This window comes from Streptopelia decaocto (genome assembly GCF_964273445.1).
Source record: "Streptopelia decaocto genome assembly, chromosome: 22".
NCBI classification, from domain to species: domain Eukaryota; kingdom Metazoa; phylum Chordata; class Aves; order Columbiformes; family Columbidae; genus Streptopelia; species Streptopelia decaocto.
Genome location: NC_138677.1, coordinates 686,236 through 710,266, shown reverse-complemented (window position 1 = coordinate 710,266; position 24,031 = coordinate 686,236). Strand labels below are relative to the sequence as shown.

The following is a 24,031-nucleotide window of genomic DNA, read 5'->3' as shown; positions in this document are numbered from 1 at the left end:
TTGGCAGTACAGTAACAAGTCACTGGAATAAAGACATGCGTCCCTCTCACTTTCTTTCCTGTAAGAAATGCTTGTTCTACTTCGTAGAAAGTTTCCACAGGAAACAGTTTACTAAATGCCCCAGTTCTTCACATGAACTTGCTGTTGTGGAACTCTTCTGTTTGTTTTTCTCCATTGACACCTGCAGGGATCGCTGTGGGACCCAGCATGGAATGAAGAACCAAACTGCTGTCAGAGAGTTCATTCTCCTGGGATTTTCCTATGGGCTGCAGGTTCAGACGTCACTTTACCTGATCTTTCTGGCCACCTACATGGTAACAATCACTGAGAATGCCATTATTATCTTTGTGGTGAAAAGGAACCGTCACCTCCAAAAGCCCATGTATTATTTCCTGGGGAACTTGTCCTTCCTGGAGATTTGTTATGTCTCAGTAACACTGCCCAGGCTTTTGCTTGGGTTCCGGTCCCAGAGCATGACCATCTCATTCTCCAGCTGCATGACCCAGTTACACTTCTTCATCTCCCTTATGTGCAGTGAGTGTGTCATCTGTGACCGCTATTTGGCTGTGTGCCATCCCCTGCACTATCCAGCCACCATGACGCACAAGTTGTGCCTTCAGCTGTTGATTCTCTCATGGGCAGGAGGCTTTTCCATCTCCTTGGTCAAGGTGTCTTTAGTTTCACAACTCACGTCATGAACCACTTCTTTTGTGACATCTCTCCCGTGCTGAGCCTTTCCTGCACTGACACGTCCCTTGCAGAGACAGTGGACTTTGTGTGGGCCTTGGTGATCCTGCTGATCCCTCTCCTGATCATTGTTTTCTCCTGCTGCTGTATCCTGTCAACTATCTTGTGTGTGCCTTCAGCGCAGGGAAGGAGAAACGCCCTTTCCACTTGTACCTCCCATTTGGCTGTTGTCACGATCTTTTTCTCGGCCACTCTCTTCATGTGTGCCAGGCCCAGGAGGATCCATCCGTCCAAACTCAACAAAACAGTGTCTGTCTTTGATGCTGCGTTCACTCCAGCACTGAACCCTCTGATCTATTGTCTGAGGAACAAGGAGGTGAAAGAGAGTCTGAGAAAGACCATGGGCACAAGCTGCTTTGCACACCAGTAAGTTCCGAGGATAAGGATACGGAGGAACATGGACAGGAGTGACAAGTGTCCTTCTTGAAATGTAGCTGAGTAAACCTCTACAGCTTGTTCATCACCGACTCCGTCATCACTGACTCATTGCACTGGAGTCCGGCAAGGAAGAAATGGTATGTGGAAATGTCTCCTTCCCATTCATGAGCGCTGTGACGCTGAATATTCTGCTACAATATCAATAAAATAAGCCATAACAGGACTTTGACTGATGGATTATTTCCTTTTGAAAATCCTAAACCCTAGATTTATAGTTTTCAAAACCATGTAGGAATATTGGAAGTTGAAATAAATAACTTAGGCTTTTTCTATGGATAATCAACATTTAATCCAATTCCTTAATCGTATTCCTTAAACACGTGTTCATTAGAGCAAAAGCAAAACAGCGCTGGGTGCGCGGGGGATTCGCTCCGCCCAACACGCACCCTTTGAACAACAAGAGCTGTGCTTAAATACAGTGAGGTGTTACATGTTCATAATGACCCAGCAACGCCTGTACGTATCCATAACCTTTCCCGCTTCTCATTAAAATGAGTCTCAGAAACCATTTCCAGTCTCCTCCTGACCCTCCCTGTTTGCCTGCGCAGGGTCACTTGGTGAATTTGAGGAGGGTCTTTGGGGTCTTTGGATGAGGTTCATAAACAAGTTTCATAACCTTTACATAGAACTTAACCCCCTTTCCTTTTTCCAGGTTCAGAGCCCGAGCCTCATTTGGTTACATCTGTAAACACTGAACATCTCGGCACGAATCCCAACTGCATTTCTCGCCCTGTGAAGGTGTTTGCGCGCTGAGCTCCGAATGCAGCGCGGGCGGGGTGAGGTTCCTCCTGAGGGGATGAGGGGAGGAGGGGGCGGGGCCAACGGCCGGCGGCGCGCGGGGCGGAGGCGGCGAGCTGCGATTGGCCGCCGGGACGCAGCGGCCGTTCCCGCCTGAGCCTTCGGGCGAGAGACAGAGCGGGAGCGCGGGGAGCGGCCGGACAGGAGCCGCCCAGAGAGCGCCCGGAGAGCGGGGATCTGTGACTGCCCGGGAACGAGCGACAGGAGGAGAGGAAACGGCCCCGGTGGTACCGGGTGAGGGTCTGACTGGAGCCTGGAAACTGTTCCTCCCAGCAAGGGCTGTGGGGCACTGAACGGGCTGCCCAGGGCAGGGCTGGAGTCGCCGTCCCTGGAGGGGTTTCCGCTGAGCTCCTGAGGGACGGGGGGCAGTGCCGGGGGTTGTGCTGGACTCAGCATCTCCGAGGGGTTTGACAACCAAAAGGGTTCTGTTGCACACTCAGTTTTCACACTGTCATAGAGCCCGCAGGTCCCAGCGGGGTTTGGATCAGCGTGTTCTGGAACATTCTCCGTGGGTCAGGTCTGTGTCGAGAGTGCGGTGGAAACGGAAAGAGAGAAGGTGGAGAGAACAGTGGGGAGATGGAGGAGCAGAGTGAAGGTGAATACAGAGAGAGCAAGTGTGTGCAGGTCAGCAGTGATCACCAACCTGCCCACAAACACGGCACCAAAACTCCTGCACCCCAAAATACTCTTCCCAAACCCCGCACCCCCAGAGCCTTCCCCCCAAACCCTGCACCAAAAACCCTGCACCAAAAACCCTGCACCAAAAACCCTGCCCCGCAATCTGCACCCCAAATCCTGCACCCCCAGATCCTGTCTTCCCAAATCCTGCACCCCCAAATCCTGCAGCACCAAACCCTGCACCCCAAGTCCTGCACCCCTAAATTCAGCCCTACCAAACTCTGCACCCCTAAAGCCTACAACTGAAATCTTGCACCCTCCCAAATCCTGAACCCTGAAAACCTACACCCCCAAAACCTGCATCCCCAAACGCAGCACCCCCAGGTCCTGAACACCCAAACACTGCACCCCCAAATTAGGCATCCCCAATGCCAGCACCCCAAAATCCTCCACTCCCAAACTCTGCACCCCACAAACCTGGACCCCCACATGTGCACCCCCAAATCATGCCCCCCAAAAACGCTGCACTTCAAAACCCTGCACCCCGAAATCCTGCCCCCAACACCCTGCCCCCCCAAACCCTACACCCCAAGATCCTTCCCCCACCTCCTGAAACCCCAAACCCTGCCCCCCCAAAGAATTCACTCCCAAACCTTGCACCTCCAAATCCTGCACCTCAAAGGCCTGAAAACCCAAGCCCTTCAACCCCATCCCTGCAACACCAAATCCTGCACCCCAAAACCCAGCACCCCAGAATCCTGCACCCCAAATCCTGCCCTACCAAACCTTCCACTGCAAAGCCCTGCACCCCAAGATTGTGCTGCCCTAAACACTGAACCCCTAAATCCTGCAGCCCCAGATCCTTGCCTCCCAAAACTCTGCACCCCAAATCCTGCACCCCAAATCTCTCACCCCCAAATCCTTCCCCTACCACCCTGCACCCTCAAATCCTTCACCCCCAACCCCTGCACCCCAAAACTCCACACCTCCAAATCCTGAACCCTGAAACCCAGCACCCCCAAATCCTGTGCCCCAGTCCTATGCACCCCACACTCTGCAACTTTAAATTTCTCCCCAAACCCCTGCACCCCAAACCCTGCACTCTTAGACCTGACTTCTAAACCCTGCACCCCGAACGGTGCACCCCCAAATCCTGAAGCCCCAGATCCTTCCCTCCCATACTCTGCAGCTCCAAATCCTGAACCCCCAGATGCTGAACTCCAGGATCTTGGACCCCCAGACCCTGCACCCCAAATCAGACCCCCCAAAGCCTGCACCCCCAAATCTTTCACCCCCAAAACCTCAACCCAGAACCCTGTACCCCAAAACTCTACACCTCCAAATCCTGAACCCTTAAACCCTGCACCCCCAGATCCTCCCCCCAAACGAATGCACCCCCAGATCCTGCACCCCCAGATCCTGCTGCCCCATACTCGGCACCCCAAACTCTGCACCCAGAAATCCTGCACTCTCATAACCCTGCATCTCAAATAATTCCCTCGACCCTGCACCCCCAAAACCTGTAACCCCAAACGCTGCACCCCCAGATCCTGTCCCCAAACTCTGCACTTCCAGATCCTGCCCCCCTAAACCCTTAAAGCCCAAATATTGTACCCTCAGATCCTTAACACCCTGCACCCTCAAATTCCCCACCCCAAAATCTGCACCCCAAATCCTGCACCACCAAGTTTTGTACCCTGAACTCCTGCACTGAAAATCCTGCCCCCTAACTATGCACTTCCAAATCCTGCACCCCCAAATCCTGCATCCCTAAACCCTGCACCCCCAAATCCTTACCCCCAAAACCAATGCACTGCCAAACCCTGGACCCCCAGATACTGCACCCCAGAACCCTGCACCTTGAAATACTGCATCCCCAAACCCTGCACCCCAGAACCTTATACCCGATATCCTGCCGCCCCACAACTTGCACCCCAAAACCCTGCACCCCCAAACCTGAAACTCCAAATACTGCACCCCAAATCCTGCATCTTGAAACCCTGCACCCCTAAATCCTTTCTCCCAAGCCATGAATCCCCAAAACCTGTAATACCAAATTCTGCACCCCCAAATCCTGCAGCCCAAAATCCTGCATTCAAAAATCGTTCCCCCAAACCATTTGCCCCCAAATCTTTTTAGTCCAAACCTGTCCCCCAAAACCCTGCACCCTTGAACTCAAAACCCAGCATCCCCAAACCCTGCAGCCCCAAACCCTCACTCCAAATCTTGCACCCCCAAATCCTGCCCTACCAATCCCTTTGCCCCAAGATCCTGCTGCCCTAGACTGTGAACCCACAATTCTGGCACCCAAAGCCCTGCAGCTCCAAATCCTGTACCCCCATAACCCTGCCCCCCAAATCCTGCACCCCAAAACTCTGCACCCCCAAACCCTGCAACCTGAAAAGCTGCACCTGCAGATTATGCCTCCTACAACCCCAAATCCTGCACCTCAGAGCGCTGCACCCACAAACCCTACAGCCCCCAACTGTGTCCCCCCTACTCCTGCCCCCCCAAATCCTGCACCTTAAACCCATGCACACACAAGCCCTGGACCCCCAAATCTTGTCCCCCCAAACCCTGCAATTCAAAACCCAGCATCCCCAAACCCTGCATGTTGAAAACCTAGAACCCCAAAAGCTGCACCCCCAGATTCTGGCCCCAACCCTGCACCCCCAAATCCTGCACATCAGATCCTGAATCCCAAACCCTTCACCCCCAAATTCTGCCTCCCTAAATCTTGCACTCCCTGCTTCTGCACCCCAAAAGCCTTCACCCCAAAGGCTGCACACTAGGATCGTCATTCCCAACCCCTGGTCCCCCAGTTCCTGAACACGCAAACCCCACACCCCACATCCTGCCCTACCAAACCCTTCACCCCAAAACCCTGCACCCCCAAACCCTGCTCCCCCAAATCCTGCCACCCCACATTGTTCAGTAGGAAACTCACACCCCAGAACCTTGGACCACCTGCCCCCCCAAACACTGCACCTCCAAATTCTTCCCCTCAACACCCTGCACCCCCAGATCCTGACCCTGAAACCCTGCACCCCAAAACCTGCACCCCCAGGTTGTGCCCTACCAAACTCTTCTCCCCAAATCCCTGCATCCCAGGATCCTGCTGCCCTAAACCCTGAACCCCCATGTCCTGCACGACCAAACCCTCCACCCCAAGATCCTTCCCTCCCAAACTCTGCATCCCCAGGTCCTGCACCCCCAAACCCTCCAACCCTGCAGACCCCAAATCCTGCACCTCAAATCCTGCAATCCCAAACCCTGCACTCTCAAATCATGCACCCCCAAAACATGTGCACCCTCAAACTGTGCACCCCCAAACCATTCACCCCCAAACACTGCACCCCCAAATCCTGACTCTCCAGATCCTGCACTTCCAAAACCTGCACCCCAAATCCTGCAGTCCCAAACCCTGCACACAGAAACCCTGCACCCCCAAACCTCTGTACCCCAAATCCTGCCCCTATGTTGCACCTTGAAAACCTGCACCCCCAAATCCTGTCCTACCCAACCCTTCACGCCAAACCCTTTCACCCCAAGATCCTGCTGCCCTAAACCCTGCACCTCCACATCATCCCTCCCAACCCTGCCCCCCAAACCCTGTCCCCCTAAAGTCTGACCCCTAAACCCTGCTCCCCAAAACTCTGCTACCCCAAATCTTTTAGCCCCAGATCCTTCCCCCAACACCCTGCAATCCCAAGCCCTGCACCCCCGAAACATTCACCCCCTAACACTGAACCCCCAAATCCTGGAACCCCAAACCTTGATTTCCTAAACCCTGCACCCCAAAACCCTGTGCTTCCAAACCCCCCACCCCCAAATTCTTCACCCCCAAACCAATGCAACCCACTCTCTGCAACGTTAAATTTCCCCCCAAACTCCTGCACCCCCAAACCCTGATCTCCCAAACTCTGCACCCTAGAACCCTGCTCCCCCAAAGTCTGCCAACAAACCCCTGCCCCCCAAGCTCTGCAGCCCTAAATCGTGCACCTCCTCATCCAGCCCCCCAAACAATGCACCCCCAAACCATCAACCCCCAGATCCTGCACCCCCAGGTCCTGAACATCTGAACCCTGCACCCCAAAACCTGCTCCCCCAAACTCTGCACCCACAAATCCTGCTCTGGAAAAGCCTTCACCCGAAACACTGCACCCCAATACCGTACACCCCCAAAACTCTGCACCCCCAGCTCCTAAACCTGAACTGTGCACCCCGCTCTCCTGAACCCCAACACCCTGCACCCCCAAATCCTGTGCCCCACAATCCTGACTCCCCACAGCCCGTACTCCATGCCGTGCACTCCAAAACCCGCACCCCCAAATCCTTCCCCCAAAGCGTTCGCCCCCAAATCTTGTTCGTCCTGACCCACCCCCCTGAACTCTGCTCCCCCAAACCCCGCACTGCAAAACCTTGTCAACCAATTCCATCACCCCCAGATCCTGCTCCCCAAAACCCTGCACCCAAAATCCTGCCCCACAAACCCTGCACCCCCAAATTCTGACCCCCAATCAATGCACTTACAAACCCTGCACCCACAGATCCTTCCTCCCCAAACCTGGCACCCTGAAATCGCTCACCCCAAATCCCTGCACTCTCAAATCTTGCACCCCCACAAAATGTGCAGCCCCAAATCCTTCCCCAAACACCCTGCACCCCTTCAATCCTGCACCCCGAAATCCTGCACTTCGAAGTCCTGAAACTTCAAACCCTGCACCCTCAGATCCTTCCTTACCCAACCCTTCACCCCCAAATCCTCCAACCCCCACGTCCTGCACCCCCAAGTCCTGAACACCTGAACCCTGTACCCCCAAGCCCTCACCCCAAAGCCCTGCACCCCCAAATCCTGCCTCTAAACCCTGAACAACAAGGTTCTGTACCCCAAACCCTGCTCCCCCATATCCTGCACTCCAATTCCTGCACCCCAGAACCCTGCAACCCCATATTGTGATGGCTACACCCTGCACCCCCAGATCCTTCCCTCCCAAAACACGTACCCCCACATCCTGCACCCTTCAAACCCTGCACCCCAAACCCTGCACCCCCAAATTCTGCAGCCCCAGTTCCTTAACGTGTGAAACCTGCAGCCCCAACTCTGCACCCCCAACTCTGCACTCCCAAATCCTCCAGCCCCACGTCCCGAACTCCCAAACCCTGCACCCCAGAACCCTGCACCCCCCAAACCCATTCACCCCCAAATCCTGCACCCCAAACCCTACCGCCTAAAATTTCTATCCCCAAATCCTGCCCTACCAGGCCGTCCACCCCAAACCCCTGCAGCCCAAGATCCTGCCACCCTAAACCCTGCACCCCCATATCCTCCTTCCCCAAACCCTGCACCCCAAAACCTGGCACCCCAGAACCCTGCATCCCCAAATCCTGCATCCCCAAATCCTGCACCCCCAAACCCTGCACCCCAAACTCCTGCACCCAAAGATCCTACTGCCCTAAACCCGGAACGCCCAAATCCTGATCCCCCGGAACCTGTACCCCCAGACCCTGTAGCCCCAAATCAGGCCCCCAAAACCCTGCCCTCCCAGCCTTGCACCCCCATCCTTCGTGGGGGACGAGACCCCCAAGAACCACGGTGCCTCACACCAGAGGCACAAAAAGCGCTTGAGCAAATGGCAAGAAAAGTGGATAGATCAGAATTGCCAGTTCCTCTTCATGTCTGTAACACCAACAAGGAGCTGGCAGGACTTTTGGCCCCGTGGGGCACGGAAGAAAAGGATCCGTTGTTAGGATTAGAATGGATATTTGTGACCAATCCAAAGCAAACCCATCGTTCAGAGGCCGGAAGCCATTGCCAGGTGGCAGTGAAAGGACTGATCCGATATCTGACCTTGTCTGGGTCGTATGTTGGTGAAATTGTGATCCCCATTTCTCTCCGTCTGTTTGAACAGATCCTTCTCAAACACGACGATCTGGGCTCAGCTCTCGCCTGGATTCCGGTGCGGGTGGACAATCCTTATCCACCGCACCCCGTATTTAAACAACCTCCCCTTGCAGCCCATGTCAGTTGTCAGTGAGCGTCCGTTAGGTGCCATAACCATTGTCACGGGTGCGAGTAGTTGCTCCCGCAGAGGAGGTTTTGTGTGGTTTGAGCAGGGTCAGTGGCATTCACAGCTTGTTGTAGCTGAAGGTTCGGTTCAAATTTTAGCATTGCAAGCGGTGACAGCAGCGTTACAAAAGTGGCAGAACCGCCCAATTAATCTGGTAGCAGATTCTCTTTATGGTCAGGAGTTGTATGAAGAACACATAGAGCGCTTGTGCAGCGAGTTTCCAGCTCCTTGTTGTTTGAGGCATTATTGGATTTGTGGAACGTGTTAGATTATAGGACAGCGCCGGTATTTATAATGCATATAAAAAGCCACTCTGACCTACCAGGTGGCCTAGTTGAGGGAAACACCATCACAGCCAAACTCGTGGCGGTGACAGACGTGTCTCCTTGTGAACAAGCCAGACAAGCTCACGAGTTCTTCCATCGATCCTCAGCATCGCTCCCCAAACAGTTTGCACTTCCCAAGGGACAAGCTGGATCCATTGCCGCAGTTGTCCTCCCTGTGCCCGCATGGCGCCTCTGCAACAAAAGGGAGCGAATCCTCGGGGCTCGCAGCCAGGTCAGTCGTGGCAAACTGATATTGCTGAATTTGCAGTGTTTGGCCGACAAAAGTACATTGGTGTGTCCATGGCCACCTGTTCAGGACTGTTGTGGCTACAGCTCTGACCTCAGCAAACGCAAAAGTGGGAAAGCGTCCTTGATTACAACCCTTTGCTGTTGTGGGAGTTCCTGCCCAGATCAAACAGATAATGGCCCCGCGTACCGTTCTGACACTCCTGCAACCTTCCTCGTCCAGGGGAAGGTGCAACCCCTGTTCGGAGTCCCTTAGAACTCTACTGGCCAGGCAGTTATTGAGCGTGCACACGCACCTGGAAAAGCCTTTTACCCGTTCTGAACAAACAAGGGGAATTGGTGTGGGTGCAGAAGAGGTTTTGATGAAGGCATCGTATGTGCTGAACTGGCTTAATCCTAAAAGTGAGACTGCAACGGAACCTGTTGTTATGCACCATATCAACAATGTCAAAGGTCTTTCCGAAGAAGTACCTAAGGTCAGTGTGTTTGATCCCATAACACAGCAATGGGAAGGTCCTGTGTCACTCATCACCTGGGGAAGGGGATGTGCTTGTGTTTCCACAGGTAACCATAACAACGGGTGGATTCAGCACAGTGGGTGAGGCCTTGGCTGGCCAGCAGAGAAGAGACCGATTGCAGAGGTGCGACCCTGACCCTCAGTCGTGTTGTCGCTTTCAGCAGCGGATGCGGCCGGTGTTGAGCTTTGCAAACAGAGCAGCGGTTAATGGTTTGTTATTGGCCATGGCCACGGCTGTGAAGTTTGATGTGGTGTGTTGTTTGAACTTCAAAGACCATTCAGAATCTATACATAAAAAGATAACAGATTTGCAGAACATGAAAATAATGGAAGATGTTGTTTTTTTGGGTTGGATGCGTTGTTTGGTTAAAAGGAATATCAAAAACAGGTCTGTTCTTGTTAACTGTAATTGAATTAGCTGTAATATTCTTACCCTGTATTTCACACGGTCTTCAAAGCACAATACGGCGTGTTGTGAACATTCTATTGAATGAAAGAGGGGGAGGTGCGGTGGCAGAGCCCCCCGGGGGATGGGGCCGTCGCCAGCCCGGCCAGGAGGTGAAGCCGGAGACCAAAGAGACAAAAGGAATCCTGTAAGAAGGTACCAGCCAATGAGCAATCGCCGACACGCGCGTGCAGAGCGCGTGGACAGTGTGTGCAGCCAATCATGTCGCTGGATAGCGCGTGCTGTAACCAATCCCGTTGTTGCACGGCGTGTGGACGGGGCAGCTTTTGGTCTAAAGCCAGCGTGGTCGGACAGTCACGGTGAACCCTGTGAACATCACTTGGTGTGTCCGGTTCTTTTGGTCTAAAGCCAGCGTGGTCGGACAGTCACGGTGAACCCTGTGAACATCACTTGGTGTGTCCGGTTCTTTTGGTCTAAAGCCAGCGTGGTCGGACAGTCACGGTGAACCCTGTGAACATCACTTGGTGTGTCCGGTTCTTTTGGTCTAAAGCCAGCGTGGTCGGACAGTCAAGGTGAACCCTGTGAACATCACTTGGTGTGTCCGGTTCTTTTGGTCTAAAGCCAGCGTGGTCGGACAGTCACGGTGAACTCTGTGAACATCACTTGGTGTGTCGGTTCCGTCTCTCGCATGGCAGCAACGTTGAACGGCTGCAGTTTCTGTGTTTTGGTGACCCAAACTCTCTCCAGTGCACAGAACGGGGATCCTCTGTGCAGCGACAAGGCCTGTGGGCACAATGCAAGTTGGGCTGCGTTAAAGCAGTAGAGCAGCACTGGATAATGGGGGGAGGATCAACAAGTGTGTTAATGACCTGGATCACGGGAGGAACATGTATGGCAATCCAAGAGTACGTGGACTTCGTATTTCCTTTCATTGCTTTGATGCTGTGTTTTTATAGAAGACCTACATGCTTAAATGGAATTTCCTAGATTATAGTAGCACAGTGCAGAAATGAGTCATCTCTCTGCAGAATCTTTCTGGGGCTTCTGCCTGTGATCCTCTGAGACAAGCAGTTCTTCCCAAATTATTTACTTCTCCAAACTGTTTAATTCGTAGCCTTATGTTGCAGAACAGGGAACCTCCATCCGGTGTGTCTGACCTGTGATGCACGGTGCATGCATCATGCTTAATGCACCAGAAGTTATGTTCTGGATTCATTTTAATGAGAGTAAATAATTGGATGGGTTCTTATCACACTAAACAAATGCATCGCACAACTTTGGAAACTCTCTCATCTCTTTTGATCAGCCATCTCTATTTGTTTAATGCTGAAACAATAGGAACTCTTATTTAACATGTTTTCCCACTCTCCATTCTCTAAGCTGAGAGACTGCGCTGAGGCGCTGCTCACAGAGTTGTATTGAAACATCCCTAAACACCAGGGAGTTCAGAGCTTCTCAGCTGTGGAACACGGGTGAATTGGGCTTCTACTGTTTGCTTCTTTGCAGAAGAACCCGCAGCACAAGCTGGAACACAAGCACAGTTCACTGCCAGGACAGCCAAGTTGTTTAATACAGCTCAACCTCGGGAAAAACAACCAACCAACCAACCAACCCCAACCCAGCAATGGGTTAAAAACAATAACAATAAAACGCTTTCAGCTCTCGCAGCTGCTGTAAGCGAGGAGCAGCGTATGTGCAGCTGGCTGTGTGTTCCACTGAGCTCTTCATTTGCTCACACTTGAGGTCTTGCTGTGTCTGTGATCATGTTGCTTGGCCGCTGCAATCTTGCACCCACTTTGTCAAACGTTTCTCAGCTGAGGTGAGACAGCGGCAGTGGTTTGTGTGCTCCTGTACCTTACAGGCTGACAAAAATGCTGGATGGGAAGTGGATATTTTAATGAGTTCAGTAGGTTTTATTGGGAATTCAGCACGGTCTAGTGTGGTCTTACTGGATCTCCATGTTCTGCTGGCTCCACTCAGAGCTGGAGTATTACAGTGAAAACGGGGAATATATTGAGGTGTCACTGGAGTGTTTCTCAGCATTTCAAACGGCTACTGAAGTACATTATTTCTATAGTTTTTCTTCTATCCCCATAGGAAAATGTGTGCACAGTAATGTTTTCTGTTTCAGATCTTACGATTTCATACCGACCATTTATTCTTCTTTTTCTTTTGATCAGAAATCCTCAGGTAGCCATTTGAAATACTAGGATAATCAAGTCAAATAATCAAGAAAAAGCAGCAAAAAATGCAAAGAATCTCTCTGAATTCCTGAAGAACAGACAAAATCCCCCTCTGGTACATCCCCCTCTCGTTTCAACAAGTCTAGTTACTGGAATATGAAAGATATTGCAATACAACCTCAGAATCAGTTTTACTTCTATTCCCTCCAGCCCTCCAGAGAACACTCATGCAGAAATGTGTTCTCCCAGTAAGAAAATCCAAAGAAAGATTAAAAGAATGATGACAGGCATGCACGCAATGTTCCTTTTAGAGCATCACAGGATCATTTGGTTGGAAGAGACCCTCGTATCATCAAGTCCAACCGTAAACCCAACACTGTCATTAGGGCTAACTTTGGCCTTTTCAAGCAATTGCTGGGGGAAATCCCATGGGCAAGACTGCTTGAAGGAAAGGGGGCCCAAGATAGCTGGGTGGCATTCAGAGATTGCTTCTTCCACGCTCAGGATCAGAGCATCCCCACACGCAGGAAGTCAAGGAAGGGAGCCAGGAGGCCTGCGTGGTTGAATAGGGATCTGTTGGGTATGCTCAAGCAGAAGAGGAGAGTTTACAGGTCATGGAAGCAGGGGCTGGCCACTTGGGAGGAATATAAGGCTGCTGTTAGAGGATGTAGGAAGGCAGCTAGGATAGCCAAGGCCTCCTTAGAATTACAGCTGGCGAGAGGGGTCAAGGACAGCAAAAAGAACTTTTTCAAATACATAGCAGATAAAACTAATACCAGAGGCAATGTAGGCCCACTGATGAATGGGGTGGGTGCCCTGGTGGCAGAAGATACAGAGAAGGCAGAATTACTGAATGCCTTCTTTGTCTCTGTCTACTCTGCTGGAGGCTGTCCTGGGGAGCCCTGAGACCCCGGATGAAGCCAGGTCAATGGAGGAGTTTGCTTTAGTCGATGAGGACTGGGTTAGGGAGCAATTAAATAGTCTGGACATCCATAAATCCATGGGTCCAGATGGGATGCACCCGCGGGTGCTGAGGGAGCTGGCTGAAGTCATTGCTGGACCGCTCTCCATCATCTTTGCTAAGTCTTGGGAAACGGGAGAGGTGCCCGAGGATTGGAGGAAAGCAAATGTCACTGCAGTCTTCAAAAAGGGCAAGAAGGAGGACCCGGGTAATTATAGACCGGTCAGCCTCACCTCTGTCCCTGGGAAAGTAATGGAACAGCTTGTCCTTGGTGCCATCTCAAGGCATATCAAGGATAAGAGGGTTATTAGGGGCAGTCAGCATGGCTTTACCAAGGGTAGGTCATGCTTGACCAACCTCATAGCCTTTTATGAGAATGTAACAAGGTGGATGGATGATGGCAGAGCGGTGGATGTGGTCTACCTTGACTTCAGTAAAGCCTTTGACACAGTCTCCCACAGCATCCTCACAGCTAAGTTGAGGAGGTGTGGTCTAGACAATAGAGTAGTGAGGTGGGTTGCAAACTGGCTTAGGGAGAGAAGCCAGAGAGTGGTAGTCAATGGTGCGGAGTCCAGTTGGAGGCCAGTATCTAGTGGAGTGCCTCAGGGGTCAGTGCTGGGGCCAATATTATTCAATATATTCATTAACTATTTGGACGAGGGCATAGAGTGTACTATCAGCAAGTTTGCTGATGACACCAAGCTGGGAGGAGTGGCTGACACGCCAGAGGGCTGTGCTGCCATCCAGCGGGACCTGGACAGGCTGGAGAGTTGGGCGGGGAATAACCTAATGAAATTTAACAAGGGCAAGTGTAGAGTCCTGCACCTGGGCAGGAACAACCCCAGGTTCCAGTATAGGTTGGGAGATTACATATTAGAGAGCAGTGTAGGGGAAAGGGACCTGGGGGTCCTGGTGGACAACAGGATGACCATGAGCCAGCACTGTGCCCTTGTGGCCAGGAAGGCCAATGGCATCCTGGGGTGTATTAGAAGGGGGGTGGTCAGTAGATCGAGAGAGGTCCTCCTTCCCCTCTACTCCGCCCTGGTGAGACCACATCTGGAATATTGTGTCCAGTTCTGGGCCCCTCAGTTCAAGAAGGACAGGGAACTGCTGGAGAGGGTCCAGCGTAGGGCAACCAAGATGATTAAGGGAGTGGAGCACCTCCCTTATGAAGAAAGGCTGAGGGAGCTGGGTCTCTTTAGTTTGGAGAAGAGGAGACTAAGGGGGGACCTTATTAATGTTTATAAATATATAAAGGGTGAGTGCCATAGGGATGGAGCCAGGCTCTTCTGGGTGGCAAACAATGATAGGACAAGGGGTAATGGGATCAAGCTGGAACACAAGAGGTTCCACTTAAATTTGAGAAGAAACAACTTCTCAGTGAGGGTGACAGAGCACTGGAACAGGCTGCCCAGGGAAGTGGTGGAGTCTCCTTCTCTGGAGACATTCCAACCCGCCTGGACATGTTCCTGTGCGACCTCACCTAGGTGTTCCTGCTCCAGCAGGGGGATTGGACTAGATGATCTTTTGAGGTCCCTTCCAATCCCAAACATACTGTGATACTGTGATACTGTGATTACCCCATGTCCTGAGAACCTCATGTCCGTCTGTCCAACCCTCCAGGAATGGCGACTCCAGCACTGCCCTGGGCAGCCTGTTCCAATGCCCCACAGCCCTTTGGGGAAGAAATTGTTCCCCAGATACAACCTCAGCCTCCCCTGGGCAACTTGAGGCCGTTTCCTCTGCTCCTGGCGCTTGTTCCTGGGGAGCAGAGCCCGACCCCCCTGGCTCCAAGCTCCTTTCAGGCAGTTCAGAGATCAGAAGGTCTCCCCTCAGCTCCTGTTCTCCAGCTGAACCCCCCAGGTCCCTCAGCCGCTCCATCACACTTGTGCTCCAGCCCCTCACCAGCTCCGTTCCCTTCTCTCCACTCGCTCCAGCACCTCAAGGCCTTTCTTGGCGTGAGGGTCCCAGAACTGGCCCAGGATTGGCGGTTTGGCCTCCCCAGGTCCCAGCACAGGGACGGTCGCTGCCCTGGGCCTGCTGGCCACACCAGTGCTGGTACCAGCCAGGATCCTGTGGCCTCTTGGCCACCTGGGCACACGCTGGCTCATGTTCAGCCGCTGGCACCAACACCCCCGGCGCCTTTTCCAGCCGCTCCTCCCCAGCTGCAGCGTCCATGGGCTCGTTGTGACCCACGTGCAGGACCCGGCACTTGCCCTTGGTGACCCTCAGACACCCATCCAGGCTGTGAGCTGCAGCTTCTCCAGGAAGATGCTGGGGATACAGTGTCAAAGGCTTTGCTGAAGTCTCTAATTCTTTAATAAAGGTAGTTGAAAAATCCCTTGGAAAGCAAAATGCAGGAAAGAGGTAAATCTGGAACCTGAGCCTTTTCCTCTGTGATTAATGTGATGTAATTTATTTTCCGATAAAATAAGACATCTCAGTAAAACGGGAAAAGACAAAAGATCTGTTTTGGGACTTCCTGTAGGAACTTTTTCTTCCCTTTGCCCATGCTGAACTGCCCCATCCCAGTTGAAGCACAACTTGCCAATTTTTAACTTTAATTTTATTGTTAGGTATTTTTGGAGGTAAATTTAGTAATGAAGTATCAGAAATACAGGCCACAAAGATGATTAAGGGCCTGGAACGTCTTTCCTATGAAGAGAGGCTGAGGGAGCTGGGACTGTTGAGCCTTGAGAAGAGAAAGCTCAGGGGGATCTTATCAATGTGTGTCAATATCTGACGTGCAGAATGAACAGGAGGGAGCTGGACTCCTGGGGTGCCATGATAGGGCAAGAACAAATGGTCATAAACTTAAAAACAATGCGAACACAAGAAAAACACTTTTTAAATCTATTTTTTTTATTCGTGTGAGGCTGCTCAAAACTGGAACAAGTTGCCCAGAGAGGCTGTGGAATCCCTGTCTGTGCAGATGCTGAGCCCTGACGCAGCCAGGACGGGCTCTCAGGACAGGACGGGCTGGGCCTGAGCCCGGGCTTGGACCAGCCGAGCTCAGGAGGGTCCCTTCCTGCCGAGCAAGCCTGTGATCCGTGACATCCTGAAAACCGCTGTCCTCAGTTTCCACCTGACTTATTTTATGTTGGAATCTTGTGTAATGGATAAAAATTTCCACTTCAACACATTTGGTGAAACTCAAAAAAACCCTCAGCATTACTGGATTTAAAGAAATTGCAAACTAGACAAGAGCAGCCATCTGACCCCTGTTATTTTAACAGCCTCGAGATATTCCAGCTGGGCACGAGCGCCTCTGTTGTCTCAGTGTAGCAGCCATACCCACAGCATCAGTACCCACAGCATCAGTACCCACAGCATCAGTACCCACAGCATCAGTACCCACAGCAGCGGTACCCACAGCATCGGTACCCACAGCATCAGTACCCACAGCATCAGTACCCACAGCATCGGTACCCACAGCATCAGTACACACAACATTGGTACCCACAGCATCAGTACCCACAGCATTGGTACCCACAGCAGCGGTACCCACAGCATCAGTACCCACAGCATCAGTACCCACAGCATCAGTACACACAACATTGGTACCCACAGCATCAGTACCCACAGCATTGGTACCCACAGCAGCGGTACCCACAGCATCAGTACCCACAGCATCGGTACCCACAGCAGCGGTACCCACAGCATCAGTACCTGTGGAGGGGTTGCTGTTACATGGACATTTGTTATTGAACCAGGCAGGAATTTCAAGTCTGGGAACACGACCTGTCATGGGAGAGAAGCAGCTCCGAAATAACCAGGCCCCAACGTGGTGTAAATCAACGGACCTATCAGCAGTGAGACTTCAGTGCGTGGACAGCGCGTGAACAGAGATGATATCCAATTAGCGAATGCCTGCTTGGAGCGTGGATGCGTAATCAGAGAATAGTTGCATATGTAAGGAGGCTTGTTTCTGTAATAAATGGCTTTGCGTGATTCACATTGAATCAGAATGCTGAGTCCTTTATCGTTCCAACAAATACCCACAGCAGCAGTACCCACAGCAGCAGTACCCACAGCAGCGGTACCCTCAGCATTGGTACCCACACCATTGGTACCCACACCATTGGTACCCACACCATTGGTACCACACCATTGGTACCCACACCATTGGTACCACACCATTGGTACCACAGCATCAGTACCCACAGCATTGGTACCACAGCATCGGTACCCACAGCATTGGTACCCACAGCATCGGTACCCGCAGCATTGGTACCCGAACGCCCGGCGGAGCAGACAGGAGCAGTAACAGCAGCAGCCGCTCCCAGCCAGGATCTCCAGCCTCGTTTCTTACCATCTCGAACAAAGGCAGTGAAGAAAGTCCATGTTCTACAGATGATCTTCTTGCTGATTCCAGAGATAAAGGTACTGTGTAACTCTAAAAGTTTAAGAGTGCTTAACTTTAACGCGTTGCTACGTGCATGACCATGTAGTAAAAGAGGGACTTTGTTTCCCACATCCGTGGAGAAATGGTGCAATGCTTTTTTTTTTGTAAGTGACCTTTTTTTTTCTGGATTGTTCCAAAGACTCCGTGTGCACACATCTGTGATGCTCTGTAATTGGAGCTGCATAGATATGACTGAGGAATGTGCTTCCCAGACAAGTTTTTGGTTTTAAATAATAGATTTTTCAAGTACTGTGAACAAGTTGAAGAATCGAGAGTGCACAGCGACAGGTGGAACAGCAGAAATAGGCCAGTCCTGCTGCTTGCGTCAGGTATTGGTTTTATTTCAGGGAAAATGGGCAACTTTCCAGCATTTCATGCATGCACCCATGAAAGCTTAACTGTCTTTTTCAAATTGTTCTTTGTCACCAGAAATCTTCTGAGATACACTGGGAGAATTTCCTAATTCCACATAAGCTTGTTCTGTTTTGAAGAATCTGATTTCTGCCTGTTTCCTTGGCCGGGTGGTGATGGCACAGGAGCGCAGATTCAGGTTTGCGGTTACAAACGGAAAGTGGCCAGGAATGGGCAGAGATTGCAGAGGAGCCTGAAAAATGCTGTGAGGAGAAATGGAAAGGAGGAAAGGGGTTGAGATAAGAAAACCTGTTTGCAAATGAAAACTTCAAGGTGACTGAAAACGTTCCTTAATTTTATAACATTGGTAATGATGTGGGTTTCAATTTGGGGGACATGTAAAGATAGCTATTGTGTTTTTTACTAGTGTGGCACACTGAAGGAATGAGATGCTCTCTTCCTGCAGAGAATGGGAATAATTCTCCCTTGTCAAAATATGCTGCCTCAGCAAAACCCAACCACAGCTACAAGTTCAAGCGTGAGCCGCCAGAGGGCTGTGATGAGGTGAAAGTCTTTGAGGAAAGCTTGTGAGTTGATCTTTTCTACAGAATAAATAGCATTCAGAGTTACTCATTGGTTTATTGATTTTTGTCTCGGATCAGAATTATTAGTCCAGTTGCTGAAATCACGCTGACACCCTGATCTCTGTCTTGTGTGACTGTGTGCTGGTAGATGCTTTAGGCATCTGAGGTGCAGGCAGCAGGCTCAGACTCCTCCAAGGAAGCTGCCCAAGATGGCTTTTCTCATGCTAGAAGCTCGCTTCTCTGGGAAGAACCCAAAACTCCTCCCAGGCACCTCCTGGAGTATTTTGACCTCTGCTTTAGGAACAGAAGATGCTGGGTGGCAGCCTCAGACTCTTCCAATGAATCTACCCGAGGTGATTTGTCTTTCTGAGTGGAAACTCTGTCCTACAGGATCCACCCAAGACTCCTCCCGGGTACTCGCACAGTCACCTCACTTCCTATAGGAAGCTGAGGCCCCAGGTGGAAGCCCCAGACTCCTCCAGTGAAGCCGCCTGACATGATTTTTCCCTTTTGGAGAAAACTGCTGCACCTGGGATCTACCAGAGACTCCTCCTGCTCTGGTCCTGTCTGGTCCCTGCCCCACAGTGTGTCCCCAGCACATGTCCCTGTGCCACCGCAGCCCTGGGCCAGGCACCGTGCCCTGCGCTGAGGTCACAACGTCTGGGTTCTATCTCCTCCTCCTGGGGCTGGTGTTGCCTTGGTTCCTTGTGGAGTTTGAGGGAGGAGAACCTGTTAAGAGGAGAGCGTTGATCTGGGAGATCTGCAGCCATGAGGAGGATGAGGGCGCTCCGAGGTGAGGGGCTGGCGGGAGGCCGAGGCAGCGTCTGTCCCGGCAGGTGCTGGGGGCCGTGTCCCCGTCACCTCCCCTCCCGTCCTGCTGCCAGGCACCTCCCTGAGGGTCCGTCGTGTCCCTGCCCTCCATGGAGCAGCCTGGGATGGCTCCGGGACAGCCTGGCCCAGCGGCTGTGGTGGTGCTGCCCAGCCCCAGCCCTCCCGGCCCCCTGGCAGAGCCCCGTGTCCATCCTGCCCAGCTCAGCCCCGCGCTGGGCTCCCTCCAGCACGTCGCTGCTGTCCTGGCACTGGGGACCCCGAGTGGGCCCAGTCCCCCAGGGGGTCTGCCCAGTGCTGCAGCGAGGGGCACACTCCCTCCTCTCATCCCACCGGCTGCTCCTGCCAGCCCAGCCCGGCACAGGCTGGTGGTGCTGGGGAGGCTGGGAGACCTTCACCCCCTGCTGGAAGCTCTGCGGCCAGCAATACCAGTTCCTTCTTTCCTTCCAGCTCTCTGTCCATGCCTGTGTCGCCCGTCCAGAGCCTCCAGTCCTGAGGACAGAGACAGGGTGACGGGGACTGTCCCTGAGGCTGTCGACACCTTGGTGGCCATTGGGACATCTGGGCTGAAACAGCTGCAAGACCATGAGGTGAGGCGGGGGGTGAGGGCTCCCCTCCATGCCCCGGGCTTCCCGGGGCCATGGCAGAGAGGGATCTTGTCTGATGGCATCTCTGCCCTGCAGGCTGTGTCCCCAAGCACTGATCCTGCCGCTCAGGTGGGACTAATGTCGCTGCTGCCTCCCTCCTGTCCCCAGGAGCTCTCAGCTCTCTCCTGGGCAGGGCAGGGCCTCTGCGTCAGCCCCAGCTTCTCCCCAGTGCCTTTCCCCAGGTACCCAAGGCCCCTCCTGAGCTGTGGTTTGGAGCTGTCCCCGCAGCCCGGGGCTCCTGCCTGTGCGAGGAGCGACACCGGGTGCAGGGTGCTCATGGCTTCTCCCCCTCAGGGCAGGGGCTGGTCCCCACGCCTTCCCCTTGCCCGCCTGGCACCTTCCCTCTGACCGCCACCTTCCCCGTCCTCAGGAGTGACCCCACGGCCTCTTCCCTGGTGGGGTCCGTGTCCCTCTCTGGCTCTCTGCTTGTCTCAGAGCTGCCGCAGAAGATCTTGCCATTGCCCGTTGCTCTCCTGACGCGATGCCTGCAGCTCGTACCTTGTGCCCGTGTCCCACAGATGGTTTGGAGGACAGTGGGTCTCTCTGGTGGCTCTCTGGGAACAAGGGTAAAGCGAGTCCCATCACCGCCCTTTGTGGTCTGTCCCCAGGGCGAGCGGGTGGACACATACCGGGAGCTGGAGCGTGCCCTGCAGGCAGAGGATGGCTGCTTGCCCAGTGGTGTTGTGAACCGCCTCATAGCAGAGGCCTCGGGTGACCTGCGAGCAGCCCAGGTGAGCTTGTTCTCCGACAGGGCCGCCAAAGCAGCGTGCCTCCATCCCTGGGTTCTGGGAGATACAGAGACGTTCCTCGGTTATTCAGACCCAGGGAGGTCCTCAGAGAGAAGCTCTGGGGACTCCTCATGACAGAATTTGAAGAGGAGACACAGAGCTGTGCAGAGAAGTGGACTTGGGGTTGTTTCTAACTGAGCAAGAGCTGGCGTCAGGCTCAACGTTACTTCTTGAATACTGTGTTATACCTCGAATCCTGGGATCGGTTTTGGGCCCCTCACTACAGGACATCCCTTGAGGTGCTGGAGCGAGTGGAGAGAAGGGACCGGAGCTGGTGAGGGGCTGGAGCACAAGTGTGATGGAGCGGCTGAGGGACCTGGGGGGTTCAGCTGGAGAACAGGAGCTGAGGGGAGACCTTCTGATCTCTGAACTGCCTGAAAGGAGCTTGGAGCCAGGGGGGTCGGGCTCTGCTCCCCAGGAACAAGCGCCAGGAGCAGAGGAAACGGCCTCAAGTTGCGCCAGGGGAGGTTGAGGTTGGATCGGGGGAACAATTTCTTCCCCAGAGGGCTGTGGGGCATTGGAACAGGCTGCCCAGGGCAGTGCTGGAGTCACCATCCCTGGAGGGCTGGACAGACGGACATGAGGTTCTCAGGACATGGGTCAGTGCCACGGTCGGGTTAACAGTTGGACTACAATGATCTTGAGGGGCTTTTCCAACCAAAATGATTCAGTAATTCTATGCGTCGCTTTTTCAGGGTGTGATGGATGATGTGAAGATGGCCGCCAGTGACTTCTTGGTGGCTCTGGCCCGCTCCCACTTCTACTTCGTCATGGCTGAGCTGCAGAGCCACCTGAAGGCGGTGGGGAAGGTCCCTGATGAGGCTGTGCTCGTCACCTTGGGCAAGATGGCTGGCAGCTATGGTACGGCACATGCAGCCTCCTGGTTTTGGCAGGGGTCTGTGATAACAGGGAGAAGGGATCCCCCCTCCCTGAATGCCCTGTCTTGAACTGGGGGGACTCTGGGGTTGCCGTGTGGTGCCAGGACCGGCCAGCAGCTCCGCCTCACCAGCCCAGTCCTGGTGCTTGGACAGTAGGAACCCACTGGAGACAAACCCGCAGGGTCTCTGTCCCCCTCTGTCCCCCCTATTTCCCCACAGGGCTTCCCCGTGTCCCCCTCGGGAAGGCCACCCTCCCCACGCCCTCTGGTGTGTCCTACACGGCCCGGCAGCTCCAGCCTTGCCAGAGATGGACCCTGGTGTCCCCTGTGTGCCACTGACCCTCTGGGTCCCTCTGTCCCTTCTCTGCAGCCCTGCGCTGTGTCCCCTTCGCGGGAGCGACGCTGCTGGCCCTGCGCAGGACGCTGAGCCGGGCGGGGAGCGGCCGGAGCCTGCGCACCATCTGCGGGGGTGAGTGTCAGCTCGGCCAGGGCCCGCGCAGGGGCTGGGGTGGCCTTTGGTGGCTCCATGTGATCCCAGAGGAGAGGTGGTGGGTGTCAGCCCAGCCCGGGACCCCGAACTGCTGAGTGTGCGGAGGAGCGGGGGAAGCCTGGGAGGTTTCTGGGGCAGGACACGTCAGGGGCTCCCGGGTCCCTTCCCGTGGCTTCTGTTCCTTACAAAGAGGAGCTACGAAGATGCTGAGGGGTCTGGAGCTTCTGTCTTCTGAGGAAAGGCTGAGAGAGCTGGGGCTGTTCAGCCTGGAGGAGGCTGAGAGGGGACCTTATTTATTCTGGTAAATATCTGAAGGGTGGGTGTTGAGAAGATGGACCAGACTCTGTTCAGTGGTGCCCAACGCCAGGGTGAGGGGCAACGGGCACAGACTGAAACACAGGAGGGTCCATGTGAATGTGAGGAGAAACTTCTCTGCTGGGAGGTGCCAGAGCCTGGCCCAGGCTGCCCAGAGCGGGTGTGGAGTCTCCTGCTCTGAGACATTCAAACCCCCTGGACCCACCTGTGTGATCTGCTCCGTGACCCTGCGTGAGCAGGTGGGGCTGGGGATCTACAGAGGTCCTGAAACGCAGCCAGTCTGTGGTTTTGTGATTCCCCTTCTCTCCCCTGGGGTTTGAAGTCCCTGCACTGAAAGCGGAGTATGCGAGAAGGGAAGGGGCTGTGGTGGCAAATGCTGGAGGCAAAGGGACCACTGAGGAGGAAGAGGTGCGGTGAGGAGAAGAGAAACAGTGGGGTCTTAGAATGCAGACACCTCCAGAGCACAGCTTGTCCTCAGATCCAGATCTGGTCCTGGGCTGGGCCCTGCTGAGCCTGGGGCTGTACGTAAAGCAGGCTGGGGCGAGGGTACAGGGACCTTTCCCTGCTGCAGACTCCCATGTGCTCCCTTGTCCTTTCTCTTTCCTGGTGCAGTTCTGGAGCAATGGTCCAAGGGCATCACCATGTACTTGTGCAGCCAGAAGCGATGCCCCTTTCCTCGCAGCGGGGCAGCACAGCTCTGTGGAGACCTTTACCCGCTCTTCCATCACGCGGTGGTAAATTGGCTGGGCTGCAAGGAGGAGCAGGTGAGAAGTGCTGCTTCCCACGGCTGGGGCCACAGCGCGGGTGTCCATGTCAGTGGGTCCGTCTGTGCCCCATGGGGTCGAGCAGAGGGAAGCGGGGAAGGGAAGGGGTCTGGGGGGAAAGCCCCCGAGCGGGGAGCCTGCTGGCACTGTGCCTGGGGCTGGGGCCTCCTGGAGAGAAGCAGCCGAGTCCTGTGGCCTTTCTGCAGGAGGGGCTGGGCTACCAGCCTGGGGAAACGCTGGCTCTGCTCTGGAGTGCCTCTCCCATGGGGCAGAAGGGAAAGGGAACCCCTCCCAGTGGGAAGGGCAGACTGGTGTCCAGGGCGTGCTGAGCAGCAGGCAGAGCTTCAGCCGCCCGAGCGGAGCCTCTCCCTTCCCTCCCCAGGATAATGGGGCTGTCCTGGGTGCGGTGGCTGCCATGGTTGGTGTCCTGGTGTGTGAGGAGCGGCACTGCCAGCGTGCCCGGGAGCAGCTCCTGCGGCTGCTGCGCCAGCACCAGCGGGTCCAGGACACCTCCCGGGTCACCGAGGTGAGGACGCGCAGGGCCCGGCGCGGCTGATCGGCGGGTCTGTGCCGGTGCCACACGGTGCTGGGGAGCTGTGGGTGCCAGGGGAACTGGGAAGCCCTTAGAGAAGGAGCAGGGAGAGCAGAGGAGGCCTGAGGCTTCCTGGGCT

At 54.0% G+C, this 24,031-nt stretch overlaps 1 protein-coding gene across 1 annotated transcript; it reads left to right on the top strand.

The window, feature by feature from the left end:
* Positions 1-212: 212 nt before the first annotated feature.
* Positions 213-23,013, top strand: LOC309449024 (olfactory receptor 6B1-like; the record flags this gene model as incomplete). The annotated part of the gene is given in 7 exon segments (XM_082070935.1): positions 213-687; positions 690-1,113; positions 19,961-20,069; positions 20,735-20,857; positions 21,610-21,775; positions 22,162-22,260; positions 22,919-23,013. Coding segments are annotated over 7 exon segments (1,491 nt in total).
* Positions 23,014-24,031: the final 1,018 nt, after the last annotated feature.